This window comes from Pristiophorus japonicus (assembly GCF_044704955.1).
Source record: "Pristiophorus japonicus isolate sPriJap1 chromosome 24 unlocalized genomic scaffold, sPriJap1.hap1 SUPER_24_unloc_1, whole genome shotgun sequence".
NCBI classification, from domain to species: Eukaryota; Metazoa; Chordata; class Chondrichthyes; family Pristiophoridae; genus Pristiophorus; species Pristiophorus japonicus.
This window is the reverse complement of record NW_027250648.1, coordinates 69,357-94,605: the sequence shown is the minus strand read 5'-3', so window position 1 is coordinate 94,605 and position 25,249 is coordinate 69,357. Positions and strand designations below refer to the sequence as shown.

The following is a 25,249-nucleotide window of genomic DNA, read 5'->3' as shown; positions in this document are numbered from 1 at the left end:
CTCTATACCTTCCACCAATAATTAAAAAAAACATATTTAACTACATGTATTTCAGTGAAGCTCCCAGTATAAATGGCGCAATTCCGTTCTTTTCCACAGAATGCCGAGAATGTGTTGGACAAGCCGAGTTCTACAGGTTCCCCCTGTTGACTCTTGTTATCTGCCCTTGGATTGCAACCTGTCTTGCTGTTTGCTGTACTGTCCTTCCATCTCACTGGTGACAAACACTTGCAAAGTCTCTCCCAGATGCTTTTCCTCCTTGAGTATCGCGTGCTGGCTGATTCCTGGCTCCCCAATTCATTTCTCAAGGGTGAGTTAGTTGTTACTTGCCCTGGGTGTACACATCTTGCCAGTCACATGCCGTCAGCTTCGGGTGAGAAGAAGGCAGGGGTCAGGAGAGAGGGCTTTAAACTAATTCGTCCAGCTGAGCAAAAATTTAAAAAGTCAAAGAATAAAGCGAAGGCAATAGGGCAGGGTAGCACTGGGGAAAATGAAAACCACAGCCTGACAGGAAGGAACAGAATGTATAAACTTAAGAATGAATCAGAAAGTGAGGTCAAAGCAGGAAAAAATTGTTTTTTTTAAAAAAAAAGCAAATTTAAAAGCTGAATGCACGTAGCATTCGTAACAAAATAGATGAGTTGATGGCATAAATAGATACAATTGGGTATGATCTGATAGCCATTATGGAGACGTGGTTGCAAGGTGACCAAGGCTGGGAACTAAATGCTCAGGAATATTTGACAATTCGGAAGGATAGGCAGAAAGGAAAAGGAGGTGGAGTAGCTCTGTTAATAAAGGATGAGATCAGTGCGTTAGTGAGAAACAATATTGGCTCAGAACATAAGAACATAAGAAATAGGAGCATGAGTAGGCCATACGGCCCCTCGAGCCTGCTCCGCCATTGAATAAGATCATGGTTGATCCGATCATGGACTCAGCTCCACTTCCCTGCTCGCTCCCCCATAATCCTTTACTCCCTTATCGCTCAAAAACCTGTCTATCTCCACCTTAAATATATTCAAAGACTCGGCCTCCACAGCTCTCTGGGGCAGAGATTTCCACAGATTTACAACCCTCAGAGAAGAATTTCAGTTTTAAATGGGCAGCCCCTTATTTTAAGACTATGTCCCCTAGTTTTAGTTTCCCCTATGAGTGGAAATATCCTCTCTGCATCCACCTTGTCGAGCCCCCTCATTATCTTGTATGTTTCGATAAAATCGCCTCTCATTCTTCTGAACTCCAATAGGCTCAACCTATCTTCTTAAGTCAACCCCCTCTTCTCCGGAATCACCTAGTGAACCTTCTCTAAACAGCCTCCATGCAAGTATATCCTTCCTTAAATACGGAGACCAAAACTGTACGCATTACTCCTGGTGTGGCCTCCCCAATACCCTGTCAGTTGTAGCAGGACTTCTCTGGTTTTATACTCCATCCCCCTTGCAATAAAGGCCAACACTCCATTTGCCTTCCTGATCACTTGCTGTACCTGCATAGTAACTTTTTGTGTTTCATGTACAAAGACACCCAGGTCTCTATGTACTGCAGCACTTTGCAATTTTTCTCCATTTAAATTGTAATTTGCTTTTCTATTTTTACCGCCAAAGTGGATAACCTCACATTTTCCCACATTATACTCCATCTGCCAAATGTTTGCCCACTCAAATAGCCTGTCTATATCCCTCTGCAGATTTTTTGTGGGAAAATATGAGGTTATCCACTTTGGCAAATTTGAAAAAATAGAAAAGCAAATTATAATTTAAATGGAGAAAAGTGCTGCAGTACAGCGAGACCTGGGGGTCCTTGTGCATGAAACACAAAAAGTTAGTATGTAGGTACAGCAAGTAATCAGGAAGGCAAATGGAATGTTGGCCTTTATTGCAAGGAGCTTTAAAAGCAGAGAAGTCTTGCTACGACTGTACAGGGTATTGGTGAGGCCACACCTGGAATATTATGTACAGTTTTGGTCTCCGTATTTAAGGAGGCTGTTTAGAGAAGGTTCACTAGGTTGATTCCGGGGATGAAGGGGTTGACTTATGAGGAAAGGTTGAGTAGGTTGGGCCTCTATTCATTGGAATTCAGAAGAATGAGAGGTGATCTTATCAAAACATACAAGATAATGAGGGGGCTTGACAAAGTGGATGCAGAGAGGATGTTTCCACTGATGGGGGAACTAAAACTAGGGGACATAGTTTCAGAATAAGGGGCCGTCCATTTAAAACTGAGATGAGGAAACATTTCTTCTCGGTGGGTTGTAAATCTCCATCGGAATTGCCTACCCCAGAGAGCTGTGGAGGCTTAGTCGTTGAATGTATTCACGACAGAAATCAATAGATTTTTTTGATATTAAGGATATGGGGATAGTGCAGGAAAGTAGAGTTGAGGTAGAAGATCTGCCATGGTCTCATTGAATGGTGGAGCAGGCTCGAGGGGCCGAATGGCTGACTCCTGCTCCTAGTTCTTCTGAAATGGGGTGGAGAGATGTCTGATGCAGAAAGCAATTTGATTGGTGTGAAGCTGGAGACAGTTGGCCATATAAAGGGATGTGAAGTAGGAGGGAGTGAGACTGGGTGAGAGGATAGAAAACACAAACCGAAAAAGGAAGAAATTAAATTGAAGAGCACCGATCCTCGAGGGGCAGAAATTAATGTGAAACTAAAAACACAGCAAGACAGCAGAAGATTAAGGCAGGTTAGCAGACCCTAAGTCGCATTGTGAGTCGCAGTGTATACTGATTTCTAACAATCTGGGTGTCGCTCCTTGTAAGGTGCAGTGTGATTGATGATCAGTAGGTCAAGTTTTGTTTTTATTACGTGATTGTCTGGGATTTATGGATTAAATTCCATGACTGACCAATATTCTATGGAAACTATAAGAGTGATCATACATATATTTACATTTGGATTAATACCCTTGTGTGGTATGCACCTCTTGTCCACAAGTTGTACAATTTTGAGATGTGCTTTTTATGTACAAATCTTTTCACTGAAACTGCCGATGTCAAAATGAAATCATTTATTATAGCAAATCCTTATCTCAATATCTCAACGTTTTGATGCCGAGGTTTATTTTGATGAAACCATTAAAACATTCAAAATAATTTTTGAAAAGAAGAGTTTTTTCACAGCAACTGATACTTACTTCTAATGTTCAAAGAATTAGGAAAGAAGCATACATTAAGTACATGGAAAATACAAAGAGATTAGGAAAGAAGTCAAAAAAACAATTAGGAAGGCAAAGAGGAACTATGAAATTAAATTATCAAGGAACACAAAACAAAATAGTTGGAATAGGGCCATTAAGAGATAGACAGGAAAATACCACAGGTAACAATAGAGAGATGGCAGGAATATTAAATAATTACTTTGCCTCCGTATTTACCAGGGAGATTGAACAGGTGGACATGACATTGGATGATGAGATTAATAATGAGATAATTGCATTTAAAATAAAAAGAGGAGATATATTAAATAAACTAATCAAACTCAAAGAGGGAAAACCCCTGGTCCGGATGGATTACATCAGTGCTTTTTAAAAGATTTTAGGGAAGGGGTAACAGAGGCATTATTACACATACTTAATAATTCATTCGAAAAAGTTGTAGTGCCAGAAGACTGGTGGATAGCTATCGTCATACCCATATTTAAGATGGGAGATAGAACATGTCTGGGGAATTATAGACCAGTCAGCTTAACATCGATGGTAGGAAAAATAATGGAGTCTCTACTAAAGGATAAAATAGAAGAACATCTCGAAACCAAAAATATAATAATGAATATTCAGCATGGATTTCAAAAGGGAAAGTCTTGCTTGACCAACCTCATTGAATTTTTTGAAGAAGTAACAGAGAGAATAAACAAGGGTAATGCAGTAGATGTAATTTATCTAGATTTTCAAAAGGCCGGTGATAAGGTACCCCATAATAGACTGATGAATAAGGCCAGAGAATGCGGAGTCAGGGGACAAGTAGCAGAATGGATAGCTAGCTGGCTGCAAGACAGAAAGCAGAGAGTAGGGGTAAAGGGTTGCTACTCACAGTGGCAGAAGGTGGGTAGTGGGACCACAGTTGTTCACAATTTATGTTAACGATTTAGACTTTGGAATCAAAAACACAATTTCTAATGTTGCGGATGACACCAAATCGACTGGGATAGTCAATACTGAGGAGGACTGCAACAAATTACAGGAGGACATGAATAAACTTGCAGAATGGGCACATAATTGCAAAATGAAGTTCAACACAGATAAATGTGAGGTATTAAATTTTAGTAGGAAGAATAGGGAGGTCACTTATTACTTGGAGGTTGCGAGTCTGGGTGGGGTAGAGGAACAAAGGGATCTCGGAGTACAAATACACAAATCACTAAAAGCAGCGATGCAGATTAGCAAGGCCATAAAACAAACAGCACTAGGGTTTATTTCTAGAGGGCTAGAATTGAAAAATAGGGAAGTTATGCGAAACCTGTATTGAACCTTGGTTAGAGCACAGTTAGAGTACTGCTACAGTTCTGGTCGCCATATTATAAAAAGGATATAGAGGCACTGGAGAGGGTGCAGAGAAGATTTACAAGGATGATACCAGAAATGCGAGAGTGTATATATCAGGAAAGGATAAACAGGCTGGGTCTCTCTTCGCTTGAAAAATGAAGGTTGAGGGGTGACCTAATTGAGGTCTTTAAAATGATGAAAGGTTCTGATAGAGTAGAAAACAAGAGTACGTGTTTCCACTTGTGGGGAAGAGCATAACTAGAGACCATCAATATAAGATAGTCACCAAGAAATCAAATGGGGAATTCTGAAGAAACTTTTTTACCCAGAGAGTGGTGAATATGTGGAACTCGTTACCACAGGGAGTGGTTGAAGCGAATAGTATCGATGCGTTTAAGGGGAGTCTCGACAAGTATATGAGGGAGAAGAGAATTGAGGGTTACGCTGATAGATTTAGATGAGGAAACATGGGAGGAGGCTCGAGTGGAGCATAAGTAAAATAAGTGTTCAACGTGACTTCATTTACTTGTTAATTCTTTAATGTATTTTAAAGTGTTCCTTAAAAGTTTTTACCCAAAGACTTTGGCCTTTTCCAAAATCCTGAGCGGGATTTAAATGGTACCCACCCTTGTTGGCAATATATGCAAGACTTTTTGTGTACGTATGTAATAATGACTTATTTTTACCAATTAGTGGTTTTGATTAAACCAGGTTAGTAGTTCAACTTTGCAGTTATCGATCATCAGTGACAGACTGACTGAGCACTTGGACAAGTACGATCTGGTCAAAGTCAGTGTGTATTTGTGAAGGGTTGATCATGTCGGAGCAATCTAGTTGAATTTTCTGAGGAGGTCATGATGGATAGGGCAGTGTCTATTTGGACTTCCAGAAGCCATTTGCTAAGGTTCCGTACAAGAAATTATTAGCAACAATGAAAGAGCGCGGAGATAACCTTGTTACATGGGTTGGTAATCAGTTGGGAGTTAAGAGACCCAGAGTGTGGGGATAAAGGCTTCATTGTCTGATTGTCAGGATGTGACCAGTGGTGATCCCCTGGGTTCTGTACTTTGGAAAAACCCTCACACTCTGAGTGTTGCTGCCAAGGCCAGTCCTTGTTGCCCCTCAGTTTAATACATGAGTAGCTTGCTAGACCATTTCAGAGGGCATGAGAGAATCAACCATGTTGGTGTGGGATTGAGTCACATATAGACCAGACTGAGTAAGAAAGACAAATCTGAATATTTTCTTAACTAGGAGCAGAGAGATTTGGGTGTCCCGTGCGCACAAGTCACTAAATGTTCATGGACAGGTACAAAAGTAATCACAAAGCCTGATGAAAAGTTGGCATTTATTTCAAGGGGGTTGGAATACATAGGGGAGGGAGTGTGATACTTCAGTGTTCAGAGCCTTGATCAGTCCCCACCAAGAGCACTGCGTTGAGTTCTGGGCCCTGCACCTCAGGAAGGGTATATTGGCCTTGGAGGGGGCGCAGCACAGATTCACCGGAATAATACCGGGGTTGGAAGGATTAAATTCTGAGGACAGGTTGCATAAACTTGGCAATGAAATCCTCATCCTTCCACAGACGGGCAATCCCAGGAGCAGGCCATGAAACCGTCGTCCTTCCACACCATGATGAAGGCACAGGAGAGGGCCATGATTGTCACCCTGTTATCATTCCCAGGTGTTAACTCATCATCATAGGCAGTCCCTCGAAACGAGGATGACCTGCTTCTACGCCAAAAAGGGATGAGTTCACAGGTGTTTCAATGAAGGACCTAATATTCCAGATCCCGAACTACATCCTGAAGGATGGAAGATGCCTGTGCGTGGATTGTTTTAACATGGGGTGACTGTTGCACACCAGGCACCACACGGGCTTGACAGAGCTAGGTCTTGGTCCAGTGGCAAGGATTAACCAAGACTACTGGAGACCTGCTCTGCTGCACGGACCCAGTGCACACATATCGCAGTGTGGGCTGACCTGTGCTGCCCCTGGGCCCCCTCACCTCTTCTGGCCCCAAGCTCTCACCTCACCTAGGCCTCGATCACATCCCTCTACAGTCTCTCGCCACTTCTTCGCCCCGACCTCGCCGCTCCTGCTGTATCTGCCCACGCTCCAATCACCGACCTGGACCTTGATGATGTCACTCTTTGCTGCCGCCGCCCTCCTGCACCAGCTCACACTGCTCCCCGAGGCCTCCACGCCGCTCCCCGAGGCCTCCACGCCGCTCCCCGAGGCCTCCACGCCGCTTCCCGAGGCCCTGCTCCCCGAAGCCTCCACGCCGCTCCCCGAGGCCTCCACGCCGCTCCCCGAGGCCTCCACGCCACTCCCCGAGGCCTCCACGCCGCTCCCCGAGGCCTCCACGCCACTCCCCGAGGCCCTGCTCCCCGAGGCCTCCACGCCGCTCCCCGAGGCCCTGCTCCCCGAGGCCTCCACGCCGCTCCCCGAGGCCCTGCTCCCCGAGGCCTCCACGCCGCTCCCCGAGGCCTCCACGCCGCTCCCCGAGGCCTCCACGCCACTCCCCGAGGCCCTGCTCCCCGAGGCCTCCACGCCGCTTCCCGAGGCCCTGCTCCCCGAGGCCTCCACGCCGCTTCCCGAGGCCCTGCTCCCCGAAGCCTCCACACCGCTCCCCGAGGCCCTGCTCCCCGAGGCCTCCACGCCACTCCCCGAGGCCTCCACACTGCTCCCCGAGGCCTCCACGCCGCTCCCCGAGGCCTCCACGCCGCTTCCCGAGGCCCTGCTCCCCGAGGCCTCCACGCCGCTTCCCGAGGCCCTGCTCCCCGAAGCCTCCACACCGCTCCCCGAGGCCCTGCTCCCCGAGGCCTCCACGCCACTCCCCGAGGCCCTGCTCCCCGAGGCCTCCACGCCGCTTCCCGAGGCCCTGCTCCCCGAAGCCTCCACACTGCTCCCCGAGGCCCTGCTCCCCGAGGCCTCCACGCCGCTCCCCGAGGCCTCCACGCCACTCCCCGAGGCCCTGCTCCCCGAGGCCTCCACACCTCTCCCCGAGGCCCTGCTCCCCGAGGTCTCCACACCGCTCCCCGAGGCCCTGCTCCCCGAGGCCTCCACGCCGCTCCCCGAGGCCTCCACACCGCTCCCCGAGGCCCTGCTCCCCGAGGCCTCCACGCCGCTCCCCGAGGCCCTGCTCCCCGAGGCCTCCACGCCGCTCCCCGAGGCCTCCACACCGCTCCCCGAGGCCCTGCTCCCCGAGGCCTCCACGCCGCTCCCCGAGGCCCTGCTCCCCGAGGCCTCCACGCCGCTCCCCGAGGCCTCCACACCGCTCCCCGAGGCCCTGCTCCCCGAGGCCTCCACGCCGCTCCCCGAGGCCTCCACACCACTCCCCGAGGCCCTGCTCCCCGAGGCCTCCACACCGCTCCCTGAGGCCCTGCTCCCCGAGGCCTCCACACCGCTTCCCGAGGCCCCGCTCCCCGAGGTCTCCACACTGCTCCCCGAGGTCTCCACGCCACTTCCCGAGGCCCTGCTCCCCGAGGTCTCCACGCCACTCCCCGAGGCCCTGCTCCCCGAGGCCTCCAGGCCGCTACCCGAGGTCTCCACACTGCTCCCCGAGGTCTCCACGCCACTCCCCGAGGCCCTGCTCCCCGAGGTCTCCACACTGCTCCCCGAGGACTCCACGCCACTCCCCGAGGCCCTGCTCCCCGAGGTCTCCACACCGCTCCTCGAGGCCTTGCTCCCCGAGGTCCACCAATGCTGCAGTGGTTGTTACAGGTCCAGGCACTCAGTTCCTGGCTTTGGCACAGACCCAGCACCACTGCTCCCTGAGGCCTCCACACCGGTCCTTTTATGTCCCTGACCTGCCGCTGGTGTTCTCACACAGGTTGGGGCCTCCTGGTGTTCACTAACTGTGTATTGCTTTGCATAAACTTGTAAATTATTGCTATTTGTGTGGTAAGGTGCTTTCCAATCTGGGTCTGGGTGGGAGCAGCCTGCTGCGTGGTGCGATAGGAAGGGACCAGGAAATGGGATGACAAGGGATGGCTCCAGTTGAGAACCATGTCCACATTCTTGAGCAGCGTGACCTTCACACTGGGGCTTGCTGGCTGACCACCGTTGCCTTTGAGAACCATTGTTCCCTGATCTCCACTCACAGTGTAGGGCAGATGCCTCAACTCTTTCCTTATTTCTGAATGCTGCAGTGGTTGTTACAGGTCCAGGCACTCAGTTCCTGGCTTTGGCACAGACCCAGCACCACTGGTTACTATTTTTGGGAGAAATTATGCAATCTTTTGAGTTTGTTATTCAGCAGGACTGAAGAGCTAGTTGTGACTGAGTCATGTCAGGGCCAATGAGAGTTCACTGCTGCGTGTTAGTTGTTATCTGCAGTCAATGAAATATCACAAGGCACAAGCACAATCTCTGCACTGTGAGCTGAAGAATGAACATCAGTCTTGGGACATAATGAAACATTGACTGCCTGTTTAAGATTTCAGTGTATGCGCTTTCTCCCCAAGGATTCATAGAAGTGGCCTTGGGTGACATTTCACTGGGCCAAAGTGAGTAAAGAAAGCCAGTCACTTAATGCTGGGTTCTTCTGTCTGAAGCGCTTTCCAATTTGCAAAGTTCCCTCACCAAACAATCATGGGTTGGATTCTCAGCGTTGCTGATTTCTGGGCGGTAATGGCGGCAGGCGGTAAAGTTTGTGCCCGGGAACAGTTTGCGCCTCAGTCAGCAAAATTGGGCAGCCGGGCCCTGAGTGTGGGGCGAAGCGCTAAGGGAGGCGTTGTACACCTCTCTTGGGACGCTAGGCCGGCTTGAGCATGGGAAAATCCCGAGCCAAACAGTCGGCCCGGGAGTGCTCTGAGAGAGGCCTCTGGGGGAAAAAACCCCACCAAAAACATTCCCAATATAAAGCCCACGGCACTACAACATAAATCGCAAAAAACCCCAATCACCCTTACTCTCTGCAGCCGCGACAGGTCGGACCGCCCGTTTCCTCAGGTGGTCCCAGCAGGGCGCACTACGGGTCGGGTGGGACTCAAAAATCACCGGCTCACCTCTTCTGGGTGGTGTGCTCTGTGCCCCGCAAAACCAGCTCCAAAACCGCGGTTGGCCGCCTGTCCAGAAGAGCTCATCGCCGCCATTGTCGCCCCTTGGGGGCAAGAACCGGAAAAATCTAGCCCCGAGAATCTCTGATTGACCTGAAGGTGTGGGGCAGGATTAACTCGGAGTGGGTTACTGACAGTGAGCCAAGGTTGATATTAACCGAGGCCCACTTCCTGCCTGCAGTGGGAGTCGAGGTTGCAGAGCGGCTCCCGACAGGTGGCTGGGAGGGTCTCGTGGGAGGGGACAAGGGTAGGGAAGGCTGAGACTTTCCTTGTGGAGCGTGGAGCAGCTTTGCTGCTGTTCCTGGCCCATCAAAGGCAAGCTTTAGACTAATCGGGAGGCTACAGCTGTCCGAGCTGCAGAGCCACTACTGCTGAGCGGTGAAAATTGTACCTGTCAACTCCTGTTTAAAATGATTTATTGAATCCTAGATGTAGATGGTAAAGATGACTTTTAATGTTGCCAAAAAAAGTAGTACTCCTGAGGATTGGGAGGATTTTAGAATTCAATGAAGGACGACCAAGAAATTCATTAGAGCAAATAGAGTATGAGCTTAACTAGCAAGAAATTGTAAAAGCTTCTATAGGTATGTAAAAACAAAGAGATTAGCTGAAGTAAACATGGGTCTCTTACAGGCAGAGACAAGAGAAATTATAATGGGGAATAAGGAACTGGCCGAGACATTAAACAAATAATTCGTATCTACCTTCAAAGAAGAATGCACAGTAAACATTCTGGAAATAGTGGGGACCAAGGGCCCAGTGAGAATATTAATTTCTTTAAGTTTTTCATTATAAAGAAATAGTACGAGAGAAATTAATGGGACTAAAAGCCGACACATCCCTTTGACTTGATGGCCTACATCCTAGGGTTCTAAAAGAGGTGGCAACAGAGATGGTGGATGCATTGGTTTTAACTTTCCCGAATTCTCTAGATTCTAGAACGGTCCCAGCGGTTTGGAAGGTAGCAAGTTCCCAACCTTGATCACCCTGCAGCCACGTCTCTGTAATGGCTACAAAACCAGCCCATTCGTCTCTGTGACATCTTGTTACAAATGCTTTGTGCATTCAAATATCCCCTTTAATTTTAACGTTTTGCTATTTTTCCCTGGTGTGGCCTTAGTCCCTAATGCCCTATTACCGTTAGTAAACTCCCTGTCCCTTCCTCAGACAACCTGCTTGATGTTATCCAAACCACTGTTCTGCTCTACAGCCTTGACTTTTCTCTTCAGACTAATAGAGGTACCCATATCTCAATCCTCCCTCCCTCCTTATTAGTTTAAAGCCCTATCTACTGCCCGAGTTACTTGATTCGCCAGGACTCTGATGCCAGGCTGTTTTAAGTGGAGCCCATCCCAACGGAACAGCTCCCTCTTTCTCCAGAACCGGTGCCAGTGCCCCGTGGACTTAACGCCTTGCCTCCCACACCACTCTTTCAGCCACACATTTAAACCTCTAGTCTGTTCAGACTTGTCAGGTCAGCACTCCCATCCTTCTTTCCCTGCCGCACGCCAGCTTCCGTATTGTGGTTTGATATTGGAGTCCCCAGGTGTAACTGCCAGGTGTCATCATATACGGTCCCTCAAAACAAGGATGACGTGCTTCCACGCCAAAAAAAAGGGATGAGTTCACAGGTGTTTCAAAAGAAGAACCCAAACTACATCCTCAAGGGTGGAAGATGTCTGTGCATGGCAGGGCCTCGGGGGCAGGGCCCAGTCCCACAGGGCAGGGCCCCGGGGGAGAAGGGCCCGGTCCCACAGGGCAGGGCCCCAGGGGCAGGGCCCGGTCCCACAGGACAGGGCCCCGGGGGAGAAGGGCCCGGTGCCATAGGGCAGGGCCCCGGGGGCAGGGCCCGGTCCCACAGGGCAGGGCCCCGGTCCCACAGGGCAGGGCCCCGGGGGAGAAGGGCTCGGTCCCACAAGGCAGGGCTCCAGGGGCAGGGCCCCGGTCCCACAGGGCAGGGCCCCGGGGGAGAAGGGCTCGGTCCCACAAGGCAGGGCTCCAGGGGCAGGGCCCGGTCCCACAGGGCAGGGCCCCGGTTCCACAGGGCAGGGCCCCGGGGGCAGGGCCCCGGTCCCACAGGGCAGGGCCTTGGGGGCAGGGCCCCGGGGGAAGGGTCCGGTCCCACAGGGCATACTGTGAATTGGTGACTGTGGTGCGCCTCCTGGGTTTGAAAAACTGTCAGCCTGGTCCTGTAGTTGCGGTGGGTGATTGTTTATGGAGCTGTAACCTGAATGATGTGGATGTGTCAGGGAGTGATGGCTGCAGTCTGATGGGGACACTGTCCCAGCCCAGCCCCATGGTGGCTGCCAATGCACAAATAATTCATTGCAGTAAAGTATTGGGGCCAACTCGCTCCCTTCTCTCAAACCCCTTCCCAACAGAATGTGAGAAAGTTATAATTAAATCTCATCCTCTCCAAATCAAACTTGATCTGAGAAATTCACCCTTTAAGGCCTGAAACCTTCACTCCAGTGCTGGTAATTTGTGGAACTTCCCTCCCTGGATTTTCCGGATAAGAAAGTAAGAATTTATTTCTTGTCTGCTGAGTCTGACTCCCTTGCCCCCAGATTCCTGTCTCTCACTCAGTGGCTGCTATGTTTATAGTCTTAGTGGAATGTCTGGAGGCTCACTCACTCACTCACTCCAGCTCCCGGGCAGTGAGCAGCGATCGTGGTGTAAACACAGGGATACAGCACCACTCAGCCTCCACTTCCAACTGGGAGCAGCACTTTTGTAATATCGACAGATACAGTCACTCCAGCTCACACTGACCCTCCAGCTCACACTGGAACTGGGGCACCTAGTCTTTCTCGAATGTTATGGGGAGATTTAATAGAGGCTTTCAAAATCATGAAAAGTTTTGATAAAGCAGATTGGAAGAAACAGTTTTTCCATTGGCAGGAGGGTCGGTAACTGGAGGACACAGATTTAAGGTAATTGACAGAAGAGCCGGAGGTGAGATGAGGAGAATTTGTTTACACAGAGAGGTGTTGCAGGTCTCCAGTCGTCTTGGTTAACCCTTGCCACTGGACCAAGACCTAGCTCTGTCAAGCTCGTGTGGTGGCTGGTGTGCAACGGTCACCCCACGTTAAAAAAAATCCACGCACAGGCATCTTTCACCCTTCAACATGTAGTTCAGGACCTGGAATATTAGGTCCTTCATTGAAACACCTGTGAACGCATCCCTTTTTGGCGTGGAAGCAAGTCATCCTTGCTTCGAGGGATAGCTCTGATGATGATGGAGGCGGAGGCTGGGTGGTGCTCTATCCCTGTGTTTGCACCACGATCGCTGCTCACTGCCCCGGAGCTGGAGTGAGTGAGTGAATGAGTGAGCCTCCGGACAAACACAGTAGCAGCTCATTGAGAGATGAGAGACTGGGTGCAGGGATTGGTTACTACAGGTTAATGACTGCAAAATAAGATGCTTTCTGAAAGGGGCAACAAGGAAATCATTTGGGCCCTAAAGAAAAGGGTATATGTGTGTGTTTGTATGTGCATGTCAATATTAATGTGTTTGTATTGGTGTATATTGTATTGTGTAAAGATTGTGCATTAACGTGTGACTGTGTGTGTATAATTTCTAAATTTGTGGTCGCCGCCAAAGGGGGTGTAATTAAAACGAAGTAACGACACGACAATATTCAAGAAGACATTAATAAACTTGCAGAATGGGCAAATTGGTAAATGAATTTCAATATAGATAAGTGATGCATTTTGGTCTGAAGGTATTAAGAATAAGTGTAGAGGAGCAAGGGGATCTTGGTGTACAGACAAATCAATCATTAACTAGCAACGCAGGTTAACTGAGATTATAACTATCGGGAAAGACTGAATGGGTTGGGGCTCTTTTCTTTTAAAAAGGAATGGTGAGGGTAATATGGTAATGGTGTTTAAGGTAATGAAAGGATTTGAAAGGTTAGATCTGGAGAAAATGTGTACACTTGTAGGGGAACCATAAATATAAGATAGTCACTAATAAATCCAATGGGGAATTCAGGAGAAACTTCTTTACCCAGAGAGTGGTGAGAACGTGGAGTTAAGAAGTAAATGCGTTCAAGCACATGAGGGAGACAGGAATAGACGGAAATGTGGATAGTTAGATGAAGAGGGGTGGGAGGAGGTTTGTGTGGAGCATAGACCCGTTGGGCCGAATGGCCTGTTTCTGTGCTCGACTCGATGGCCCCAAGTTTCGACATGATTTGCTCCTGATTTTTTGGAGCAACTGATGTAGAACGGAGTATCTTAGAAATCGGAATTCTCGCCATTTAGTTTGCTCCAGTTCTAGTCAGTTAGAACAGTCTCACTTTGGAACAGAATTATTTTTTCAAAAGGGGGCGTGTCCGGCCACTTACGCCTGTTTTCAAAGTTTCGTCAGTGAAAACTTACTCCAAACTAACTTAGAATGGAGTAAGTGAAGATTTTTGTACGCTCGAAAAAACCTTGTCTACACTTTAGAAAATCAGGCGTAGGGAATGGGGGGGGGTTTAAAGTGAAGTTTACAAACATTAAACACTTCAGTTTTACAAATAAAGAGCCATGATCAATAATAAATGATAAAAACATCAATAAATCAACCAATAAATCAATCCAAAAAAATTAATAAGAAATAATTTTTTTTTTAAATCAATAAATAAAACATTTTCTACTCTCCGACTGCAGCACCGGGAGCCCTCCAACAGTGTGCTGGGATGCCTCCCCCCCCCCCCCCCCCCCACAGTGTGTCTCTGTCAGTGCCTCTATCTCTCTCTGTATGTCTGTGTGTGTCTCTCATTCTCTGTCTGTCAGTGTCTGTGTTTCTGACAGAGAGGAGGGGGGGAGCAGAGGGGGGAGGAGGAGATGGGGCGGGGGGGGGGAAGGAGATGGGGGGGGAAAGGAGATGGGGGGGGGAAGGAGATGGGGGGGGGGAAGGAGATGGGTGGGGGGGGAAAGGAGATGGGGGGAGGAGGAGATGGGGCGGGGGGGGGGAGAAAGGAGATGGGGCGGGGGGGGGGGCGAGAAGGAGATGGGCGGGGGGGGAGAAGGAGATGGGTGGGGGGGAAAGGAGATGGGGGAGGGAGGCTGAACGGGCCGGGCCGAGACTTCGGCCAGGGCCCAAGAACCCCAGCACCAGATTTACAGGTTGGTGGCGATGGGTCGGGTCGGGGGGAGCGCGGGTCGGAGGGGTGGTGGGAGGGAGGTCGGTTCGGTTCGGGTCAGGGAGAAGGAGGTCTGGTCGGGGGGAGGGAGGTCGGGTCCAGTCCGGGGGCAGGGGAAGCGGGAGTCGGGTCAGTGTCGGGTCCGGTCCGGAGACGGGGGGCGGGGGGGGAAGCAGGAGTCGGGTCGGGTCCGGGGGCGGGGGGTGGGGGGGGAAGCGGGAGTGGGGTCGGGTCGGGTCCAGGGGCGGGGGGGGGGGAAGCGGGAGTCGGGTCGGGGTCGGGGCCAGTCCAGGGGCGGGGGGTGTCGGGAGGAAGCAGGAGCTGGCCGTGGGAGGCAGCCTTATTCACGCAGCCCCAGTGAGGCCATTGGGCCAGGGTTAGGGGCTGCGCGCTTCGGCCCCTCCCACACAGTTTTGGCTGCCTGGAGCTACTGCACATGCGCGCCCACTGTAGCGCGCATGTGCAGAGGTCCCGGCACTGTTTTCAGCGCAGGGTCCTGGCTCCGCCCCCTACAGCTCGTGCTGCGCTGCGCCAAGCTGCAAATGACCTGCAGGGAGCTGGAGAATCTGGAATTTTTATTAGGCGCACTTTGTGGCGCGAAAAACGGGTGTCCAGGTCGGGACTGCGCCATTCTAGGCGCGGCTCGAAACTTGGGCCCGATGTAACTCGATTATAGGTGTGTGTGTTTGTGTTAGTGTGAGTTTTTTGTGTGTGTGTGTGTGTGTGTGTGTGTGTGTGTGTGTGTTAGAGTAAAGATGTAGGTGTGTGTGTTACTGTTCATTTAGTACTTGATAGAAGTTCTAACACCGAATGAGGCCATATCACCCAACCAGTCTGCGTTGGCATTGACCCTTCTCCACACAAGCAAATAGTCCGAATCACATTTACCGGCCTGTTCTAATATCCTTCAACCCCTTTTCCTTCAGCCATCTATCTGATCTAATCTTGATTATTGACACAGTTTCTACCTTAATCACTAATCCTGGAAATGAATTCTGAGCCTCACAGCTTTGTGTGAGTGTGTATGTGAGAGTGCGGGATGGGCCGTGGGCTTGCGGAGGGGTGTTGGGGTGTGGGCGCGGGATGGGGTGTGTGTGTGTGATGATTGGCGCCACGGTATGAGGAGCTGTTTGTTTGACTGCACCTCACCCGATTCACTGCATACCACATCCTTTTAGATTTTAATGGAATTATGCAATCATTTCTTTACTTCTGAATCAAGTTCCAAGTTGTAACCCGCTTCAATAAATAAACATATTTTGTGGAGGAATGTTTAAGTGTTTGCTCTTATGGAACTGAATTGCAAATGACATGTTTTTTAAACGAGCTGTATGTTGAGTTTAAAATGAAGTTGGGGCTGATCTACAATGAAGCAGTAGTTGTGGGAGTGCTGTTCATAATCTGAGTGTTTGGGAGGGTGAGCCGCAGTGTCGCAGTTTAACACTGTGAGGGTGGTGTGCGGAGTGAGCAGCTTGTTCAGTTAGTGGGACCCGATCTATCCCGGGGTCTACACTGCGAGGGTGGTGTGGGGAGTGAGCAGCTTGTTCAGTTAGTGGGACCCGATCTATCCCGGGGTCTACACTGCCAGGGTGGTTTGGGGAGTGAGCAGCTTGTTCAGTTAGTGGGACCCGATCTATCCCGGGGTCTACACTGCCAGGGTGGTGTGCGGAGTGAGCAGCTTGTTCAGTTAGTGGGACCCGATCTATCCCGTGCTCTACACTGCCAGGGTGGTGTGGGGAGTGAGCAGCTTGTTCAGTTAGTGGGACCTGACCTTCCCCCGTGCTCTACACTGCCAGGGTGGTGTGGGGAGTGAGCAGCTTGTTCAGTTAGTGGGACCTGATCTATCCCGGGGTCTACACTGCCAGGGTGGTGTGGGGAGTGAGCAGCTTGTTCAGTTAGTGGGACCTGATCTATCCCGGGGTCTACACTGCGAGGGTGGTGTGGGGAGTGAGCAGCTTGTTCAGTTAGTGGGACCCGATCTATCCCGTGCTCTACATTGCCAGGGTGGTGTGGGGAGTGAGCAGCTTGTTCAGTTTGTGGGACCTGATCTTCCCCCGTGCTCTACACTGCCAGGGTGGTGTGGGGAGTGAGCAGCTTGTTCAGTTAGTGGGACCTGATCTATCCCGGGGTCTACACTGCCAGGGTGGTGTGGGGAGTGAGCAGCTTGTTCAGTTAGTGGGACCTGATCTATCCCGGGGTCTACACTGCCAGGGTGGTGTGGGGAGTGAGCAGCTTGTTCAGTTAGTGGGACCTGATCTATCCCGGGGTCTACACTGCCAGGGTGGTGTGCGGAGTGAGCAGCTTGTTCAGTTAGTGGGACCTGATCTATCCCGTGCTCTACACTGCCAGGGTGGTGTGGGGAGTGAGCAGCTTGTTCAGTTAGTGGGACCTGATCTATCCCGGGGTCTACACTGCCAGGGTGGTGTGCGGAGTGAGCAGCTTGTTCAGTTAGTGGGACCTGATCTATCCCGTGCTCTACACTGCCAGGGTGGTGTGGGGAGTGAGCAGCTTGTTCAGTTAGTGGGACCTGACCTTCCCCCATGCTCTACACTGCGAGGCTCGGAAACGTCAGTGCTGTGAATCCACCCCATTTGCCTTCTGCCTGTCACTCAACTCCTGTGTTTCATTGTTGATTTCACCCCTGAATGGATTTAATTTACCCGTTAATAATTGTTTTGTGTTTATGCCAGAGTTTTGATACATTATGATTTATCGGGTTTTCCTTTTCCTGATCCAGTTATAGTGATCACTCTAAGCCCTGCTCCTGCCCCATCCCAACGAGCAGGTACCAAATCTCTTATTTATCATACGCACCTTCTGAACTTCCTCCCTCTCCTCCCTTTTGCCACTTGCTGGTCGATATTTTCTGTATCCTTGCTGTTATGCTTTCCAGCTCTTGGAATTCTCACCCCTCCCTCCAGTTCCTCCTCCCCATTCTTCTTTCTCATCTTTTTTCCCCCCTCTCCATTTTTGTTGCTCTCATTCTCTCACCCTGTTTTTTATTGTTCCATTCTTTCCCTCCTTTGCCTTGTTTTTGTCTCTCGAGCTCAGATTACACTTTGCCTCCCGATTTACCCCTTCCACCCTCTCTCTACTCATTAACCTGACAGTACCTTGTTTACTCACCACTCGAGCATACACTGGAGAGACCACTCTCTGGCTGACGCATGTTACTGTACTTCTTATTGAAATGGCTGCTCTTGTGCATGACCACGGCATGCAGTCTTGGAATTTGCCCTATAGCATGACCGAGATAGAATGGCACTGTTCTCCTTCTCGCCTCACAATGCAAAGAAATGTACATGTGTGCAAATTTATGAATGAATGTTCTATTTTCTAGATGCAGTACTTGGAGGGGGAAACATCACCCATTCATGGGATGGATCAGTCCCCATGACACTGTTTCGCAACCGTGTTTAGCTTAGTGACTGGTTGCTACTGGCATTTTCATTTTAATTTTCTCCCAAACATTTTATTTAATTGGCCAACAAACTGTTAACTAAAACACATGTATATTATTATTATCCCCCTTCCCCTGCCAAAAACAGTCTAATGAATTTCATGAGTAGGTGGCTCAGTGGGTAGCACTCTGAGTGAGAAGGTTGTGGGTTCAAGTCCCACTCCAGGAACTTGAGCACAAGACTCCAGGTTGACACTCCAGTGCAGTGCTGAGGGAGTGCTGCACTGTCGGAGGGGCAGTACGGAGGAAGTGCTGCACTGATGTTAAACTGAGGCCCCGTCTGCCCTCTTAAATGGACATAAAAGATCCCGTGGCATTATTGGAAGTTCGGGCCAGAATTAATCCCTCAACCAAATCACTACGATAGATAATCTGGTCATTATCACATTGCTGTTTGTGGGAGCTTGCTGTGCACAATTTGGCTGCCATGTTTCCTACATTACAACAGTGACTACAATTTAAAAAAAAATGTAATTGGCTGTAAAGTGCTTTGCAAACATCCTGAGGTTATGAAATGCAAGACCCTCCTTCAGTAATATATCCATGACTGTATTTGCCCGTTAACCTCTTCACCATCTCCTTGGTGAATTGCTGTAACTTTGCACTGTGCAGGATGCTGCCTGTACTGAGAGTCTTGCTCTGGGCTGGCATTAGGTGGTCAGCATCAGTCAGTGGCGTGCCAGTGTTAATACCGCTTCTGGTCATTGAGATATTCACAAGCACTAGAAAATAGGGAAACTAAACATAAATTTGCCCAGTTTTATTCATATTCAGAATTTTCTTTTCAGTGTTTACAAACCGGATGCTGTTGGTGAAGACTTGTCCTGGTTTGTATGTGTTGTATATATTGTGCACCGACTGTGACCCTGCAGATTGTATATTGTGCACCGACTGTGACGCTGCAGATTGTATATTGTGCACCGACTGTGACCCTGCAGATTGTATATTGTGCACCGACTGTGACCCTGCAGATTGTATATTGTGCACCGACTGTGACGCTGCAGATTGTATATAGTGCACCGACTGTGACCGTGTAGATTGTATATTGTGCACCGACTGTGACCCTGCAGATTGTATATTGTGCACCGACTGTGATCCTGCAGATTGTATATTGTGCACCGACTGTGACCGTGTAGATTGTATATTGTGCACCGACTGTGACCCTGCAGATTGTATATTGTGCACCGACTGTGACCCTGCAGATTGTATATTGTGCACCGACTGTGGGCTCAAATTTCCCCAGGACTTGCCCCGCTTTTTTTGGACCAAGTAGTTTTTTTTGGAGTAACTTAAAAATTGCAAATTTCCCCATTTAACTTGTGCCAGTGTAAGTCAGTTAGTTTTTTTTAAAGTTTTTTTTCTCCAAAAGGAGGCGTGGCCAACCACTTATGCCTGTTTTGGCCATAGAAGCAAATTTGGCTAGCTAAAAGTTACTCCAAACTAACTTAGGCCAGTGTATGTGGCCACTTTTGTAGGCACAGAAAAACCTTATCTACATTTAAGAAATCAGCGCAGGTAGCCAGAGATAGGTGTGGGGGGGGGCGGTGAGTTAGAGGATTCCAAAGCTCTAAAGACCTTCACAACATCAGCATGGCATTACAACATCTTCAGCACAATAGCTGCACAACATCACCACAAATAAATGAAAGATAAATCAGCTACAGAAAATAGAGCAGTCCTAGCTTGCCGACTGCAGAACACACCGGCTAACCCTCCCGCCAGGGCGAGGGACGGCAGGCACACATGACTCTAGGTGTGAGGGACTTTTACTTTTTACAGTTGACCCTAAATGTTGCGTGGTCCTAATGGAGGATGATTCAGTTTTGGTGCAAAATATCTTTTATTTTGAATTTTACAGTGCACTTCAACGATTAAAAACAACAGCCACAGCAGGAAAGAAAGTCTGCACCCATCCCTCACCCACATCTCGGGGAAAGTGCACTTCCTTATAGGGTCAGTGATGGTGGTTGGGGGCCTGGCTTGGGTCTGACCGGTGGCTAGTGCGTGGAGTGAAGTGGGAGTGAAATTTGAGTCTCCGGCCTTTGTGCCCTTTTTGCAGAAGCCAGCTCCCTCATGACATCTGCCATCGTCTGCGCACCCTCTGAAATGACTTCGCGTTTTAGTGCAGAGATTTCACCCAATAGTGTGGCGACCTCATCACACACCCCACTGACGGCCGCCACGAGTGATCTCGTGAGGGCATTGGTCTCCTCACCCAATGAAAAAACCTGATTTACTTCTGCTGAGGGCTGCCTCTCAGGAGAGACTGGTCGGCTTCTCCTTCCCCTCGCCGTGGGTCTACCTAGCGGCACCCCTCCAGTGCGAGGCACAGGCTGGGATGGTGGGGCACTGGGTGTCCCAAGATGCATTTCCCGACCTCCAATCGGATCCGCGACCTCGAAAGGTGTGAAGCCATGGAATGTTGCCGAGGAGCTAATGGAGGGTTCTGGCTGTGATGCCCTGTGATATGACCTGATCGATATCGCGGTCAGCATTCTTCTGAGCACACATTTCCATGGACCCTTCCTCCCCCCCACCCGCCTTGGTCTGGAGCGCATGCATCTGGATCCTTAGGATCTTGAATGTCGTTTTCTTCTACAAAAGACAACACAACAGTCAAATGGTTAGCAGCACAGGAGGCGGCAGGATGGGTGGCATGAGTACTCTCACGCGTAGCAGGCCAGTCAGCAGGTTGATTTGAAGGGCCACTGTGCATTTTATTGACTCACCCTCACCCTCGCGTGTAGGTTAAGCTTGTGCAGAGCTTATTCTTTTTCTGCCAGTGCGAGTCAGCAAGGCAGCTACTCTCTGTTCCAGGGGTGTCAGTTGGTGCAGAGTTGGCGGATCTCCTCCTGTTCTAGTTCTCTCTTGTTGTGGGACAATTTCTTCTGCTAAAGATGAAAATATTAATTGTCAGGCATGGCGCGTTTCTGATGGGTGGGACACATGCAGATGCTCACATTTTCCACTGCAATTCAATTTAAAGATGAAGATATTACTTACACTCACTACTTGACCAATGTCCTGCCATTTCTTCTTGCACTGGCTTTCAGATCTTGCATTGATGACCCCAGCGGAGAATTATTCGGCAACGAGGTTCCATCTTTTCTTCATTTTCTTGGGGGAGATCTTTGACGGACCACTCTTGCTGATATCCAGCTCCAGCCATTTCTCCTCAATAACTGTTACTAATTTTTCCACTTCCTCATGGAGGAAATTCTTGCTTCTTCTTGCATGCTCTTGTGCCATTCATGTATCGGACTCAAACGCAGGTAATGTTCAAAGATCACACTTACACCTATCCAGCACTCCTTTCCACTCCCTCAGCCACACATATTCAGACCTCACCTTTATATATGCTCCATTGTCAATGATTCTGAGGACGCTCTCCCTTTAATTGGCCGATTGCCAAGCTTCCTGTTACACTGCGCATGCGCGCAGACTTAACCACCAATCCTGCATGCGCACACACTCAAACGGTCATGCATGCCCCTGCTGGCATTGCACAACACGCTGGGCCCAAGCCACGCCCCCATGCCTCAGCGCGGCTGAAGCTCCCCCCGCAGACTCTGCTGCACGACGCCGATGGATCTGGACGATGGGGGAACGGCCAAATTATGAGGTAGATTTTTGCCGCTTTTTTTCCTCCAGAAAGTCGCTGCACCACATCGAGATACGCCACTCTAAGCGGCTGGGGAAATTTGGGGCCAATGACCCTGCAGATTGTACATTGTGCACTGTGACCCTGCAGATTGTACATTTTGCGGCCCCAGCGGGGACAGCACACAGCGGGCCCTGAGCAGCCCCAGCGGGGACAGCACACAGCGGGCCCTGAGCAACCCCAGTGTGGACAGCACACAGCGGGCCCTGAGCAGCCCCAGCGGGGACAGCACACAGCGGGCCCTGAGCAGCCCCAGCGTGGACAGCACACAGCGGGCCCTGAGCAGCCCCAGCGGGGACAGCACACAGCGGGCCGTGAGCAGCCCCAGCGTGGACAGCACACAGCGGGCCCTGAGCAACCCCAGTGTGGACAGCACACAGCGGGCCCTGAGCAGCCCCAGTGTGGACAGCACACAGCGGGCCCTGAGCAACCCCAGTGTGGACAGCACACAGCGGGCCCTGAGCAGCCCCAGTGTGGACAGCACACAGCGGGCCCTGAGCAGCCCCAGTGTGGACAGCACACAGCGGGCCCTGAGCCTGGACAGCACACAGCGGGGACAGCACACAGCGGGCCCTGAGCAGCCCCAGTGTGGACAGCACACAGCGGGGACAGCAGACAGCGGGCCCTGAGCAGCCCCAGTTGGACAGCACACAGCGGGCCCTGAGCAGCCCCAGCGGGACAGCACACAGCGGGCCCTGAGCAGCCCCAGCGGGGACAGCACACAGCGGGCCCTGAGCAGCCCCAGCGTGGACAGCACACAGCGTGGACAGCACACAGCGGGCCCTGAGCAGCCCCAGCGTGGACAGCACACAGCGGGCCCTGAGCAGCCCCAGCGTGGACAGCACACAGCGGGCCCTGAGCAGCCCCAGCGTGGACAGCACACAGCAGGGACAGCACACAGCGGGCCCTGAGCAGCCCCAGCGTGGACAGCACACAGCGGGCCCTGAGCAGCCCCAGCGTGGACAGCACACAGCAGGCCCTGAGCAACCCCAGCGTGGACAGCACACAGCGGGCCCTGAGCAGCCCCAGCGTGGACAGCACACAGCGGGCCCTGAGCAGCCCCAGCGTGGACAGCACACAGCGGGCCCTGAGCAGCCCCAGCGTGGACAGCACACAGCGGGCCCTGAGCAGCCCCAGCGTGGACAGCACACAGCGGGCCCTGAGCAGCCTCAGCGTGGACAGCACACAGCGGGCCCTGAGCAGCCCCAGCGTGGACAGCACACAGCGGGCCCTGAGCAGCCCCAGTGTGGACTGCACACACCGGGGACAGCACACAGCGGGCCCTGAGCAGCCCCAGTGTGGACAGCACACACCGGGGACAGCACACAGCGGGCCCTGAGCAGACCCAGCGTGGACAGCACACAGTGTGGACAGCACACAGCGGGCCCTGAGCAGCCCCAGCGTGGACAGCACACAGCGGGCCCTGAGCAGCCCCAGCGTGGACAGCACACAGCGTGGACAGCACACAGCGGGCCCTGAGCAGCCCCAGCGTGGACAGCACACAGCGGGCCCTGAGCAGCCCCAGCGTGGACAGCACACAGCGGGCCCTGAGCAGCCCCAGCGTGGACAGCATACTGCGGGCCCTGAGCAGCCCCAGCGTGGACAGCACACAGCGGGCCCTGAGCAGCCCCAGCGTGGACAGCATACAGCGGGCCCTGAGCAGCCCCAGCGTGGACAGCATACAGCGGGCCCTGAGCAGCCCCAGCGTGGACAGCATACAGTGGGCCCTGAGCAGCCCCAGCGTGGACAGCACACAGCGGGGACAGCACACAGCGGGGACAGCACACAGCGGGCCCTGAGCAGCCCCAGCGTGGACAGCACACAGCGGGGACAGCACACAGCGGGCCCTGAGCAGCCCCAGCGTGGACAGCATACAGCGGGCCCTGAGCAGCCCCGGTGTGGACAGCACACAGCGGGCCCTGAGCAGCCCCAGCAGGACAACACACAGCAGGCCTTGAGCGGCCCCAGCGTGGACAACACACAGTGGCTCCAGCGGGACAGCACACAGCGGGCCCTGAGCGGCCCCAGCGGGACAGCACACAGCGGGCCCTGAGCAGCCCCAGCGTGGACAGCACACAGCGGGCCCTGAGCAGCCCCAGCGGGGACAGCACACAGCGGGCTCTGAGTAGCCCCAGTGTGGACAGCACACAGCGGGCCCTGAGCAGCCCCAGCGGGGACAGCACACAGCGGGCTCTGAGTAGCCCCAGTGTGGACAGCACACAGCGGGCCCTGAGCAGCCCCAGTGTGGACAGCACACAGCGGGCCCTGAGCAGCCCCAGCGGGGACAGCACACAGCGGGCCCTGAGCAGCCCCAGCGTAGACAGCACACAGCGTAGACAGCACACAGCGGGGACAGCACACAGCGGGCCCTGAGCAGCCCCAGCGTGGACAGCACACAGCGGGCCCTGAGCAGCCCCAGCGTGGACAGCACACAGCGGGCCCTGAGCAGCCCCAGCGTGGACAGCACACAGCGGGCCCTGAGCAGCCCCAGCGTGGACAGCACACAGCGGGCCCTGAGCAGCCCCAGCGTGGACAGCACACAGCGGGCCCTGAGCAGCCCCAGCGTGGACAGCACACAGCGGGCCCTGAGCATCCCCAGCGTGGACAGCACACAGCGGGCCCTGAGCAGCCCCAGTGTGGACAGCACACAGCGCGCCCTGAGCAGCCCCAGCGGGGACAGCACACAGCGGGCCCTGAGCAGCCCCAGCGTGGACAGCACACAGCGGGACCTGAGCAGCCCCAGCGGGGACAGCACACAGCGGGCCCTGAGCAGCCCCAGCGTGGACAGCACACAGCGGGCTCTGAGCAGCCTCAGCGTGGACAGCACACAGCATGCCCTGAGCAGCCCCAGCGTGGACAGCACACAGCGGGCCCTGAGCAGCCCCAGCGTGGACAGCACACAGCGGGCCCTGAGCAGCCCCAGCGGGGACAGCACACAGCGGGCCCTGAGCAGCCCCGGTGTGGACAGCACACAGCGGGCCCTGAGCAGCCCCAGCAGGACAACACACAGCAGGCCTTGAGCGGCCCCAGCGTGGACAACACACAGTGGCTCCAGCGGGACAGCACACAGCGGGCCCTGAGCGGCCCCAGCGGGACAGCACACAGCGGGCCCTGAGCAGCCCCAGCGTGGACAGCACACAGCGGGCCCTGAGCAGCCCCAGCGGGGACAGCACACAGCGGGCTCTGAGTAGCCCCAGTGTGGATAGCACACAGCGGGCCCTGAGAACCCCAGTGTGGACAGCACACAGCGGGCCCTGAGCAGCCCCAGCGTGGACAGCACACAGCGGGGACAGCACACAGCGGGCCCTGAGCAGCCCCAGCGTGGACAGCACACAGCGGGGACAGCACACAGCGGGCCCTGAGCAGCCCCAGTGTGGACAGCACACAGCGGGCCCTGAGCAGCCCCAGCGGGACAGCACACAGCGGGCCCTGAGCAGCCCC

General features: G+C 52.4%; 1 protein-coding gene across 1 annotated transcript in view; it reads left to right on the top strand.

The window, feature by feature from the left end:
* map2k7 (mitogen-activated protein kinase kinase 7) overlaps window positions 1–25,249 on the top strand; it is a gene marked incomplete at its 3' end in the record, with an annotated part of 120,472 nt that overhangs the window by 28,096 nt on the left and 67,127 nt on the right. The window contains exon 2 of the mRNA XM_070869829.1: window positions 17,425–17,472. Within this exon, the coding sequence (XP_070725930.1) occupies window positions 17,425–17,472 (48 nt within the window). The remainder of the gene's footprint in view (window positions 1–17,424; window positions 17,473–25,249) is intronic.